This window comes from Quercus lobata, chromosome 9 (assembly GCF_001633185.2).
Source record: "Quercus lobata isolate SW786 chromosome 9, ValleyOak3.0 Primary Assembly, whole genome shotgun sequence".
Taxonomy (NCBI): Eukaryota; Viridiplantae; Streptophyta; class Magnoliopsida; order Fagales; family Fagaceae; genus Quercus; species Quercus lobata.
Window position 1 is genome coordinate 12,351,536 of NC_044912.1, and position 14,132 is coordinate 12,365,667.

At 43.4% G+C, this 14,132-nt stretch overlaps 3 protein-coding genes across 3 annotated transcripts; all 3 read left to right on the forward strand.

The window, feature by feature from the left end:
* Positions 1-2,774: 2,774 nt before the first annotated feature.
* On the forward strand, positions 2,775-3,440 carry LOC115961234. The gene is made up of 2 exons (XM_031080247.1): positions 2,775-2,871; positions 2,998-3,440. The coding sequence occupies exons 1-2, from the start codon at positions 2,775-2,777 to the stop codon at positions 3,438-3,440; spliced, it is 540 nt and encodes a 179-aa protein (XP_030936107.1).
* A 2,184-nt stretch (positions 3,441-5,624) lies between these two features.
* On the forward strand, positions 5,625-6,176 carry LOC115961235. Its single transcript, XM_031080248.1, has one exon. It carries the CDS (start codon positions 5,625-5,627, stop codon positions 6,174-6,176), a length of 552 nt encoding a protein of 183 aa, XP_030936108.1.
* A 9-nt stretch (positions 6,177-6,185) lies between these two features.
* Positions 6,186-7,040, forward strand: LOC115961236. The gene has a single exon (XM_031080249.1). The coding sequence runs from the start codon at positions 6,186-6,188 to the stop codon at positions 7,038-7,040; it is 855 nt and encodes a 284-aa protein (XP_030936109.1).
* Positions 7,041-14,132: the final 7,092 nt, after the last annotated feature.

The window sequence follows — 14,132 nt, forward strand, 5'->3', positions numbered from 1 at the left end:
ATCACTATAGTGAGTATTGAAAGTATATGAGCAAGCTTCGGACCAACAGTTGAATCAGGCTAAGACATCCTTATTTTTTAGCAGCACCACCTCCAAAGAAGTTCAAGAAGAGATTAAATGGAGATTTGGCGCCCAAGTTATAAAGCAACATGAGAAGTACTCGGGTCTACCTTCACTAGTGGGAAGAAACAAAAGAAATACCTTTAATGACATCAAGGAGAAGCTTGGGAAGAAATTGGCAGGGTGGAAGGAGAAGATGTTCTTTAATGCTGGTAAAGAAGTGTTAATAAAAGTGGTAGCCAAAGTTATACCTATTTACACCATTAGTTGCTTCAAAATACCAGATTCTCTTTGTGAGGATTTGATGAGTATGATAAGGAATTTTTGGTGGGGGTAAAGAAAGGAAGAGAAGAAAATATCTTGGCTTAGTTGGGAGAAGATATGTGAGCCGAAGGCCTAAGGAGGAATGGGGTTTAAACAACTCAAATAGTTCAACTTGGCCTTGTTAGAAAAACAAGGATGACAGCTTGAAACAAGCCAAAATTCTTTGGTTTATCGTGTTCTCAAGGCTAAGTATCTTCCAAGATGCGAATTTGTTCAAGCATTTCTTGGCAATAACCCATCATTTACATGGCGTAGTATTATGACCACTCAAAATCTGGTTAAGGAGGGACTACGATGGAGGGTAGGCAATGGAGCCAATATTCGGGTGTGGGGTGACAAGTGGCTACCAACTTCATCCATGTACAAACTGGCTTCCCTTAGATAATTACTGCACCCAAATATTGTTGGGTATGTTTTAAAATTAAATTGGGTATGTTCAAAGTTTAAGCCCACAATATTTTGTTGGAAAGCCCAAGCCCATACTCTAGAATTTTCCTTGGCTAGCGTGGGAATTTTTGGCAGCAAGCAAAATCCTCAATCATCTCATATTTCCTTAGAAGAATAGTCAGTCGCACCTTCCCCTGTTTTGCAGAAAATACATAGCAACTTGTAGCATCAAATCCTTTATTTTTGCCTTTCCTTTTTCACTCTAATCATCTTTAGCTACTTCCTTTTTTTAGAGTTCTAAGACTATCAAAATTCTATATATATGGTATTAGTTAAAAAAGCAATAAAACACATATTACTTTGAAACTTTAGGCAGTGTTTGGATCCACTTTTTTAATCACTCAATTTTCGTTACTCAATTTTCGTCACTCATCACTTATCACTCAAAATACCCTACCTGTTTGACACCATCACTCACTTGTCATCACTCAATATTTTTCACGCTGTTTGTGGGCCCCAAACCTGTCATTTGATGTAGTTTTTTTTTTTAGTATCACCGAACCCAATTAAAAAAATAAAAACCCAAATCAGATCACCGAACCTAGTGAAAGAAGAAGAAGAAGAAGAAGAAACCCAGATCAGATCACCGAACACAGTGAAAAAAAAAAAAAAAAAAAAAGAAGAAGAAGAAACCTAGATCATAAGGAAGAAGAAGAAGCCACCTAGTGTGAAAGGAAAAAGAAAAAAAAGAAGATGAAGAAACGCACACACCAAACCCAGTGAAGAAAGAAAAAAAAAAAAGGTCAAAAGTTGCGGCTAAAGTTTGACAGTAGGTCCCTCCATATAGTGTTATTTACAGAAATGTCATTGAGTTATGAGTTATGGAAACTGAAAACATCTAAAATGTGTTTTCAGTTTTCATAACTCATAACTCAAAAATCAGAGAATTGAGTGATGGAAACAGAGTTATGGTGGTGCCAAACGGACTTCTAGTTATGGGTCCCACCATTTTTGAGTTATGAGTTATGAAAACAGAGATGAGTTATGGAAATTGATGAACCAAACACCCCCTTAGCTTCTCTGTTTTTCTTGAAAATTTTCTCTTAGGCATTTATAACGAGTTTGAAACTCTGTTTGTGAGTGCACATTAATAGAGTTGTCGTTGTATCCTTGAGAGTGACCGCCTGAGCCATTTGCACCAACGGATTCATTCCAGTGGGGGCGAAATCACTTCTTAAGATTGTTGGAAGTATAGTTTGGAAAATTGTCCAAATTGATTAACAAAGTTACAAAGCAATATCAATAATATATCAATAAAACAAGATATGCTCAAATTAACTTATAAGCAAAATAGATAAGTGTAAAAGTGTATAAAATTAAGGATTAAATAAAACTTATCACTTAGACATGGAACTAAATCCATTGTCTTAAGTTTTATGAACATGTTTTCAATTTCATCTTTACTACTTAAAAGGTATACTCTTGTATATCTAGAGTAGTGATCTATAAATGTCAAATAATATTTTTTACAAGGGTAAGTGAATTGATCGATCTTGAAACAGCAAGCTAGAGATCAGATATCCTTGACGCCTTGTTCCTTCCATATGATGTTTTTTTGAGAATCTTCCATATGAAGTTGATGTCATTAAAAGCATCCCAATCATTTCCCGATTACCTGCTAATAAGTTGATTTGGGCCGAGTCACCTAATGGGCATTATAGTGTGAGAAGTGCATATGCAGTAGCAGCAAGGCTATCTCGTCTTGGTAATTTTAGTGCCACCTCGGATAACAGTCAAAATCAGCATTTTTGGAAGCAGATTTGGAGCCTCCCCCTTCCACATAAAATACGGCATTTTGCATTGAGAGTGTGTCGAAACATCCTCCCCACAAAGGTCAACCTCATGAGAAGGAAGGTGGTTCAGGATGACATTTGTGATGAGTGCAGATTAGAGGCCGACTCTTCTGGGCATCTGTTTAGGACCTATCCAAAAGATCGGGAAGTATGGTCTTTTTCAAAACTGGTGGCATCCACGAGTTCAGTAATGTGCCAAAAGTTTCAGGATTTGTTATGGAACATGTTAATGGTGGATCGGATTCAGGTGGATAAGGTAACGAGGGTGGTCACCATAGCATGGGCTCCATGGCACAATAGGAATAAGATCAAACACGGGGATGTGAGAAAAACAGGGAATGCTCTTGTCAATTGAGCAACACATTTTACCTAGAGGAATATAAAGTTGCTGTTCAGGAGAATTGCACCACAATCCCAATGAGCAAAGGAAGGATCTCTTGGCATCCACCTTTGGTAAACCTGTTCAAAATAAATGTTGACGATGTTGTTTTCTCCACGCAAAAGGCAGTGGATGTGGGAGTGATCATCAGGGACAACAAGGGGAGAATTGAAGCCACAATGAGTAAGAAGATCCATGCTCTGCTGGGAGCAGTGGGGGCAGAGGCAAAAGCCTTTGAAGTTGGCATGCAATTTGCAGAGGACAATGGAATTCAAGATGTCCTCTTAGAGGGAGACTCTCTTATTATTCACTGTGCCCTGTGTGAGCTGTCCACCCTTCCTTCCTCAGTGGCTTCAATTGTTGTAGGCATCCAAGATCTATATAATGACTTTCGCCGTGTAGAGTTCTCCATCCTATGTTCGGAGATAGGGGAATAAGCCTGCCCCCACTTATTACCTAAACATGCGTCTAGCATTGTTGATTTCACTGCTTTGATTGAAGAAACTCCTTGCTTTATTGAGCAAACACTTATCTATGATGTAATTTCTTTTTCACATTATTAATAAAATTTCAGTCTTCCCATAAATTTAGAAAAGAAAAGAAAAAAGCTTCCACATATGGTGGGAAAGAGTCCTAAATCCATATAACATCATTAGTCAAAATCCTAGCAAATTTTGATAATGAATGGGCTAAAGAATCACTGGTTCACTCTTTTATTATATGTCTTTTTTTAATTTAATTGATTTTTTTATGGAAACTTTAATTAATTATTTGATTGTATTTTTTTAAGTAATATTTGATTATGGTTAAACATTAATCCTTTTAAAAAATTAAAAAAACCACGTGATACTTTAAATTTTTCATTTTCTTTATCAGAAATTATTTCATAAAAAATTTTCAAAGTCTTGAGAAAAATATTATTGCAATCAATCCAATAACTTTAATTGGAGAAATTATACAGTCCTTATGTTGAATCACATCACTAGTCCACTATTTCACTAAAAATATTCTCATCTATTTAAAATTAATGAGTCAGTTAATGATAAAAAATAAATAAATAAATAAACAGAAATTGACTTCATTGTTAAATTGACTCAGCAATTTTAAACTCCTTAAATTGAAATTAATTTATATTTTTATATAAAAATCAATGAAATTAAAAAATTTAAACCTATCTATAAAGGCAAAGACTCCAAATCATGTAATGGGCCTCGGGCTCCACCCGGGACGATTAGCAATGTCTGAGGAGAGGAAATGGTTGTTAAAGGGATTTCCAACTTAGCTCTCGTAGACAAGGGGGCATTTGGAGGACGGTCCAAGGAGGAATGCCTTATCGAACGTGATGAGTATGGCTCAAACATGCACTCTAACTACTAGAATGACCCCCCCAATAAGCATTAGCAGTAAGGATGCGCCCCACAGACCCACAGGAAAGAAGGAAACACAAAATATCCAAGGAGAGGCTGTTGCTACCGCATTAAATGCGTTGCAGCTACTTTTCTAGCCGCATTAATGTGGAGAGGACCTGTGAACAGTGCTGTCTTGGCCACCACAACTCACAAAAGGCTGAAAGGGGGTGTCCGATGAGACAAGCACTCAAGTAAGGATCCAGATGATCAACAAATGTAAGACTACGATGGTTTCAAGAAGACTATATAAGATGGGGAGTCCCCATGAGGAGGGGGACAAAGAAAAAAGAAGAGAGAATATTGTAGCAGTATAAACGACCATAATCTTCAAACAGTGATTGAAATATATTCATCTAACCTCCTTGGACTGAAGATCTATGGATGTTAACATGTTTTACTTGTGTTCAACTGTTGAATAACCCAATACTGACCGCTGTCCAACTCGCTAAAACCTAGTTCTACAACCTACACTCTACAAATTCATTATTTCTAGACTCCTTGGACCAAGACCCCATACCTCTTGGGCTTGAGCTCCAAATTGTAACCCTACAATTGGCGCTGTCTATGGGAAGAGCTTGTGCCTTAGCAAGTGCAACGATTAAATATAGTAGGATCAGGTCCGCATCGAAAGGAGCCTGCAGACTCCCAACGGCAGGACAACTTTCTTGACCTCAAACGGGAAAGAAATTAAGACAAGCGACGAAAGGGTAGTGTACATACCACCCATACAAACAGAAGCCGTTCAAGGGAGAAAGGTCATGTATCCCAAAAGCGGGACAATAATAGAGCTCTACAGCAAGAGATTGACGACTTGAAGAGGAAGTTGCGTTGAGCGTAGCGGAGGCGTCCCCCTTCCAACCCGAACACTAGCAATGAAAAGGACAACGAATACAAGCGAAGGTCCAGAACTCCACCAAGTGAAACTTCTCCTATGAGGAAGAGCAACATCACAAACGCAGTTACAGAAGTCCGTCCTACAATGGCCTAGTAAACGATGCCATGAGTAAAGCCCTGTATCGAATCTCCCAATCACCCTTCACACGCAAGATAGAGGGGGCTGAACTTCCTCAGTGATTCCATCAACCTACTTTCACCATATATAACGATCGAACGAACCCCGTAGAGCACGTAAGTCAGTTCAACCAGAGGATGTCCGTCCATTTCAAAGACGAAGCTTTGATGTGCAAAATATTTCCATCTAGTCTGGGACCGATGGCGATGAGATGGTTTGACGGTCTCAGGCCGAACTCCATAAATTCCTTTAAGCAGCTAACCCAGGCCTTCAGCTTTCACTTCATCATGAGCAGCAAGGTTCCTCGACCCTTGCATTCCTTTTTGTCTTTATCCATGCGAGAAAGGGAGACCCTAAAGGCCTACTCGGATAGGTACTGGGAGATGTACAATGAGATAGAGGGCAATTATGATGACGTCGCCATCAGTACCTTCAAGAAAGGCTTACCGATCAAGCACAGTTTAAGAAAATCTCTGACTGGGAAACCGATCACCAGCTTGCGCCAGCTCATAAACCGAATCGACAAGTACAAGAGGGTTGAAGAGGACCAACAGTTGGGTAAGAGTAAAGCGAAGGTTGTCCCTCAGGAGAGGAAGGACTTCAGGTCGGACCGATTTAGCAACAACAACCGACCGATGAGAGATTACACAGAGCAACCCGGATCAGCCAGTGCGCAGGCAGTCCACGCTGTGTTCCAAGATCCGATATATCAGGTTCTGGAGAAAATCAGGAATGAGTCGTTTTTCAAATGACCAAATAGGATGGCAAAAGACCCCATGAAACGCAACCAGAACCTATACTGTCAGTACTACCAAGAACCGGGGCACACCATTGAAGACTGCAGAAACCTGAAAAACCACTTGGACCAGCTGGTCCAAGAGGGAAAATTAAGTCATCTCCTATATCATTCCAGTGGCCGACAAGAACAAACGAATGTTAAGACATGGAGGGACACCTTGAGACTGCCTATAGGCACGATAAATGTCATTCTCGCCGTTCCAGGAAGGACTAGCTCTTATCCTTCCAGAGTAATGTCGGTAGCTCAACTTCCCACTAAGAGTGACGATCGGGAGTCTAAGAAGGCCAAGAGGATGGCCTCACCCATTCTAGGCTTCTCAGACGAGGATAAGGTCGGAACCATTGAGCCCCACGATGATGCTCTAGTCATCACGCTCAGGATTGGGGGATATGATGTGAAGAGAGTGTTAGTCGATCAGGGTAGCGCTATGGAAGTAATGTACCCCGACCTATACAAGGAGCTGAATCTGAAACCCGAAAATTTAATGGCATACGACTTCCCTCTGGTAAGCTTCGAAGGGAAGACCGTTACTCCAAGAGGCCAGATCAGACTGCCCATACAAATAGGCTCGGACATAGTGGAGGTGGACTTCATAGTGGTGGACGTATATTCACCTTACACAGCCATTGTAGCTAGGCCTTGGTTTCATGCCCTAGGGGTTGTTTCTTCTACCTTGCACCAAAAGGTGAAGTATCCGTCGGAGGGTCGGGTTAAAGAAGTTATAGGGGATCAGACCATGGCCCGACAGTGCATGGTGTCTGCCATCTCACGATGGCCAAGTGCCGAGCCCTCAACCTCTACCGAGAACGGCTTATAGCAATCAATAACCCCGGCAATGACCGGTGGGGGATCAGCCGAGGAGGCAAATTGCGAGGATCTGGAAAAGGTTCCTGTGGATATTGATCCAGAAAGGTTCTTCAAGTCGGCTCGGAACTACCTCCCCTAGAGAAAGAAAAGCTAATTGATTTTCTCAGGGAAAATGTGGACGTGTTTGTATGGGATGCTTACAAGGCCTCGGGGGTTGATCTGGACTTCATATGCCACCACCTTAACGTTAATTCATCCGTTACGCCTAAGAAGCAACCCCCTTGGCGTCCGTCGAAAGAGCATGTTAATGCAGTCAAGGAGGAGGTGATGAAACTCAAGAAAACAGGGACTATCAAAGAAGTTTTTTACCCTGAGTGGTTGGCCAATACTATAGTGGTGAAGAAGAAGAGCGAAAAATGGCGAGTCTATGTAGACTTCACGGACCTGAATAAGGCCTGCCCAAAAGATCCCTTCCTTATGCCTCGAATAGATCGATTGGTAGATGCAACCGCGGGACATTCTCGAATAAGCTTCTTAGATGCCTTTCAAGGATACCATCAAATACCCCTGGTTGTAGACGACCAAGAAAAGACAGCTTTTGTCACCCCCATTGGAAACTACCACTATAAGGTGATGCCTTTTGGTTTGAAGAACGCTGGTTCCACCTACCAGAAAATGATGACCAGGATGTTTGAGCTGCAGATGGATAAGAACATTGAAGTCTACATAGATGACATGGTGGTAAAAAGCAAATTGGTGTTCGAACATGTGAGAGACCTCGACGACATCTTTGAAATCCTGAGAAGACACAAATTGTGTCTCAATGCATCTAAGTGTTCATTCGGGGTGGGATCAGAAAAGTTCTTGGGCTATATAGTGACCCACAGAGGTATCGAAGTCAACCCAGACCAAATCAGAGCTATCCACAACATGTAGCCTCCTCGGAATCCCAAGGAGGTCCAAAAGCTTACCGACATGATTGCCGCTTTGAACCGCTTTATTTCTTGTTCGACGGATAGGTGTAGACATTTCTTTTTCTTATTGAATAAATGGAAAGGATTCGAATGGACCGAAGAATGCATCTCGGCCTTCCAACAGCTTAAAGAGTATCTGTCTCGGCCACCAATCATGTCTAGCCCCAAGGCCGATGAAGTTTTGTTCGCTTACATTGTTGTGGCCTATCATGCAGTAAGCTTAGTGTTGATACGAATGGACAACGGCGTACAACGACCGGTCTATTACGTGAGCAAGTCATTTCACGAGGCTGAGATTCACTAACTTTCGCTAGAAAATGCCATCCTGGCGGTTGTTCAAGCTACACGAAAGCTTCCCCATTATTTCCAGGCACACACAGTTATTGTTCTAACCCAACCCCCGTTTAGGTCCATACTCTGGAGCGCTAATTACACAGGGAAAATTGCTAAATGGGGCACAATTCTAGGCGCTTTTGACATTATGTACATGCCTCGCACCGCCATAAAAGGCCAAGTCCTCGCGGATTTGGTGGCTGAATTTGCTAAACCTTCACTAAAAGAAGAAGAAGTAATGCGAAGCATGGATGAAAAATCGATTGGCGCAATCTCTCTGCAAGGGCCCACCTGTTGGAAAGTATACGTCGATGGCACGGCAAATCAAAGGGGCTCTGGGGTGGGACTGGTCTTGATTTCCCCCGAAGGGATTACCATTGAAAAATCGCCAAGACTAGGCTTCTCAGCCACGAATAATGAAGCGAAATATGAAGCCTTACTGGAAGGAATGTCCATGGTCGAGAAATTGGGCGGGAAATCCGTAAACATGTTCTCGGACTCAAGACTTATTGTGGGTCAAATAAATGGGGAATTGGAGGCAAGAGATGAAAGAATACAAGAGTACTTAGACCAAGCTAAATGCATGTGGTCGCGTTTCGATTCTTTTAGCCTACTGCAATTATCTAAAAGTGGAAACACCTATGCCAATTCCCTGGCCACACTGGCCACCTCCTCAGCTCAACGTTTACCTCGAGTCATACTTGTGGAAGACTTACACAGGCCCTCGATGATGAAGATAGGAGTGATCCATGTCCATAACGTCAGAGTGAGGCCTAGCTGGATGGACCCTTTGGTACTGTTTCCAAAAGAGGACACCTTACCCGAAGAGAAGAGTGAAGCCAACAAGATTAGAAGAAAAGCCTCTTGGTTCTGGCTATCCGAGGACTTGAAACTGTATAAACGCTAATTTTCAGGACCGTACTTGCTCTGCGTGCACCCTGATGCCACGGAACTTATCCTGGAGGAATTGCATGAAGGAATTTGCGAAAGCCATACAGGAGGCAGGTCCTTATCCCATAGAGCCATAACCCAAGATTACTAGTGGCCAAATATGCAGAAAGAGGCGCACGAATACGTGAAGAAGTGTGACCAATACTAGAGGTTTGTGCCAAATATACATTAACCAGGGGGGATCCTCAATCCACTATCTAGCCCTTGGCTGTTTGCTTAGTGGGGCTTGGATATCATAAGGTCATTTCCTAAAGCAGCAGGGAACAAGAGATATCTGCTCGTCGGCATTGATTATTTCATTAAATGGGTCGAAACCGAACCTCTGGCAAATATCAGAGACGTGGATGCCAAGAAGTTCGTCTAGAGAAGCATTGTCACTAGGTTTGGAGTCCCTCATACCCTAATCTCAGACAATGGTCTTCAGTTCGATAGTAAGGTTTTTAGAAGGTACTGCGGCGAATTGGGAATTGCGAACAGATACTCCACACCAGCCTACCCCAGAGGAATGGGCAGGCCGAAGCCGTTAACAAGGTCATAGTAAACGGGCTGAAAAAAAGGTTAGACGACGCGAAGGGAAGATGGGTGGAAGAGCTGCCACATGTCCTGTGGACGTATCGAACCACACCCTGCAGATCAACAGGGGAGACCCCCTTTTCGATAACCTATGGGGCCGAGGCTGTCATTTCGCTAGAAACAAACTTTCCAACACTGAAAACTAGCTCATTCTGTCACAGTGGCAACAATGAGCTGTTGGAGAAGAGTTTAGACCTTACCGAGGAAAGAAGGGAAAGGGTAATGGTCTAACTCGCCTACTACCAACACAAACTTAAGCAAGGTTATGACGCCAAGGTAAAGCTAAGGCCATTAGCACCTAAGGACTTGGTATTAAGGAAGGTTCTGGGCACTGCAAAAAATCCCGCATGGGGAAAGCTCAGACCAAATCGGGAAGGGCCATATCGTATCACTTCAGTGGCCGGCATAAGGGCATACTTTTTAGAAGATTTTGATGAGCATGCAGTACCACGCCCTTGGAATGTAAACAACCTGAAAAGGTACTGTTATTAATGAAAATTTCCACTCTTGATATACCCTTCTATTGCGAAAAGCCTTTATGTTACTTATTTCTCATTTATCAATCCAAGTATTAAACAGAACTTAAGTCCTATGTGGCTCCTCGGACTACAGGCTTAGGGGAAATTAATCACTTCGTATTTTTACCCAAGTATTAAACAGAACCTAAGTCCTGCGTGGCTCCTCGGACTACAGGTTTAGGGGAAATTAATCACTTCATATTTTTACCCAAGTATTAAACAGAACCTAAGTCCTACGTGGCTCCTCGGACCACAAGCTTAGGGGAAATTAATCACTTCGTATTTTTACCCAAGTATTAAACAAAACCTAAGTCCTACGTGGCTCCTCGGACCACAGGCTCAGGGGAAATTAATTACTTCGTATTTTTATCCAAGTATTAAACAGAACCTAAGTTCTGCATGGCTCCTTGGACCACAGGCTTAGGGGAAATTAATTACTCAGAAAGAACACAAGACACCGGGGAAGAATCTTTTTCTCTTGTTCATATTTAGCTATATTACTTGAACTACAAATAATGAATTACCATTAGAAATCTAGCAACACAGTCCGAATTCATTCATGACGACAATAAAGTTAAAACAGTAAAAATAAAGACCAAAGAAGAAGAAATTATATCATTCATTCATTAAACTCAAAGAGAAGTTATCTTACAGGCATTGGCAAAAGCCAAGGAAATGAAAGATAGAACAAAACAATTACAAAAGAAAGCCCTACACCTAAAGTTCTAGGCTTTATCTTTGATTGGGCTTTTTGCGGGGCCATTAGTCTCGGGACGATCATCTCCTGCTTTGGATTTAGATTCGGCATCCTTGGCCCACGAGACAACATCTCTGATTGTGAAGGTGTCCTCAGATGACTTATCCTTGGCTGGTGGCTGAGCCTCCTTATCCACTCATTTCCCCTCGGGAACGATGGGATCAGGAACGGCGGCCGGGGTAGAAAGGAGCTTCTTAGGAGGATTCGAATCAGGAATCTCTCAAATATCCTTGGGGAAGAAGATATTCTCGATCCTCTTGAGCTCGGAGTCTGCAAGAACTCCCTCCCGATTCATTGCTACTCCTTAAAACTCGGTGCAGTAGTCCCTACAAACCACAACCACCTCCTTAGTCAGCCTGGCATCGGTGTCCTTCACCCCACGCTTGTAAGAGGCTGCCACCGTAGCCTCAACTACCTCCCTGGCCACCCGAGCCTCCTCCTTAACCTGTTGTAGCTGCGCCTTGAGGTCCAGGACTGTTTGCTTCTCGGTGGCTAGGTTTATTTCCGTTAAGTGTAGCTGCTAGCGCATGTCCTCGGCCTACCTCGTCGTGGTCTTAAGGCCCGCTTCAGCACTGTCCTAGGCCTTAATGGCCTCTTTGACCTTCTAATTTAGGCTATCTTTCTCCAGCCTAAGGGCACCGACAGCTTTCTCAACTATGAGGCGGGACTAAACCTCAGCGTTCACTTCCTCTCGAGAATTCTTCACCCACTCCTCAGCCACGTAGATTTGCTGGGTAACCTGCATAAAAGTAATGGAAGAATCATCAAAACGTAGACGACAAATAGATGAACATAGAATCAGGAACCTGAACAATGGAGAGTCTTCGTTTTACCATGGTGAGATCCCTCTTCAATGACATGAAGAGGTTCGGTTGCCTCGTAGTCCGGAGCCCGTCCATGTCACGAGGCAAAGAGGAGGGGCTGCTGCAGAGCCCCAACAAGATACGACGCCTGCCCCCGCTGGGACTCCCAAAGGGTCGCGTCCCAAGGGATGGGAGCGCTGTCCAATTCGAGCCGGGAAGACCAGGTGCACTGCCCCCTCCTATGTGCCGCCTCATCTCGACTATCTATGGACTTTGTCCTTTTGTCTTTAGGCTCTTTGTCTTTCTTCTGCTGTTTAGCCTTCTGAGGGCCGACCTCACCCTCCTCCAGTTCGTTGACTGGCCTTTTTCGCCTCAAGTTTGGAATGGGTTGTAGTGCGGGGTCAGTGGGAGGAGGAGGTGGAGGAGGAAAGCTGGCAGGAACTTGCTCCTTAGGGGCATCCTTGGAAGATTGCCCTTTGTTCCTGTTAGACATAAGACCCCTCAAACTAGATCTTGGCTTTAGATCCATGCCTTCCTCTTCAGCTTCTTGGCTTGTATCGATCCGAGCAACTATTAGTTTCGAGGAGTGAGTCGTCAAGAAGTGATCAAGATCCGAGCCGAAGTCTAAAAGCTCTACGGGCCTTGTTGACACCTCACCCTCTTCGTTAAAGCGGAAGTGATCGATTTCAGTTTCGAGGGACAAGTGCAAAAAGTCAATTCCCTCCCCTGGAACGGCTACCTCCTGGGGAACACGATGAGTGGGCGACTGGACTGGTGGCAAGTCTCTTCGAGCTAAAAATCCCGGTTTAGAAATGTCAATACGAGCTAATCGGGACTCCCGGCCCTTATCGCTTGGCCCACGTCCACGAATGCACGAGATAGAGGCTCATAGTCCAAAATGAGGTAAGCAGCCCGCAACTGCCCGTCCTCACTCACAAAGATCTCCGATCTTAAGAGGTAGTTGAGAGCTTCGATGTTGACCAAGCTGATCCTCGAAGTGTTGTGTACTTTGTCTGCAAAACATCCAAAGGAAAGGTTACGTTAGTCCAAGAGAACAAGCGACCAAAAACAAGACCAAAACAAATAAAAGGAAAGCTCAAAAGACTAAGATCCTTGCCGAGGGACCTGATCCTAGAGTGTCCCACCTGGTTCCTGCCATAACTGGGCAGCGAAGACCGTCGTGCTATTCCCCGGAGGCGACCAGATAATCGTCCTTCAAGCCTTTGTTGGACTTGGGAAGGCAAGATATCAGTCTCACCTCGTCGGACCTGGATTTCAAGTAATATGTCTTGGAAAGGCAGTGGCACTCGTACAAGTGAACAACATCGTGCCATTAGAGGCCGGGGTTCATCTGGTCATTCAAAGCATCTACGCACCCTAGAATCCGGAACATATTAGCGGCACACTGGTGGAGGGTCATCCTATGGTCACATAAGTAATCCCTAGTTATCCTACCCATAAGAATCGTCATCCCTCCTTCTATGAAAGCGATCATAGGAATGACGACCTGCCTCTTTTCTCTGTTGGTTAGGATTTTGTCCATAGGGAAATACTCCAAACCCACTCCTTGCGAGATATGGTACCCAGCCCTAAAACCCTCCATACCGGCCAGAGAATCTACTAGGCTCTTAAACTTACCCATCTAGGTAACCCTAAAGGGCACGGAGAAAGGTTTATAAATGAAAGAAGGCCGAGGAGAACAAAAAAAAAAAGGGCAAGGGAATATGGGGAAATGAAAACTTACGGGAGTACGAGTTCTAAATCTTCAAACTTTCAAAAGATCCGTAGGGAATCCTTACAGGAACAACTATGGAACTCAGGGACTTGGAGTATTTTGCGAGAGAAGATGCTGAAATGCTCTGGAACGCTTGAATGTCTTTTCTAAAAAATGGGAAAGTAATCTCCCTCAGGAGCCTTATATAGCGAGGGAAAATGAAGGGGACTACTCCCGCTCAAAGTTTAGAAGAATATCTGCCGTTGATTTAGCGCCCCCCCGTTGGATGCGGGGGGACATAGAGCCGCCTGGTGCAATTAATGGCACCTCGTGGGCTACGAAACATCAGTAGCAGTAATGAGGCGCGTGAGACGGTGCTCCCACACGTGTGAATCAAGAATTGGAGTGACTTATCCATTAAATATCAAAATTCCGCTTTTTTCTCTTCGGATAAGAGGGAAAAACTGGAATTTTGAGGG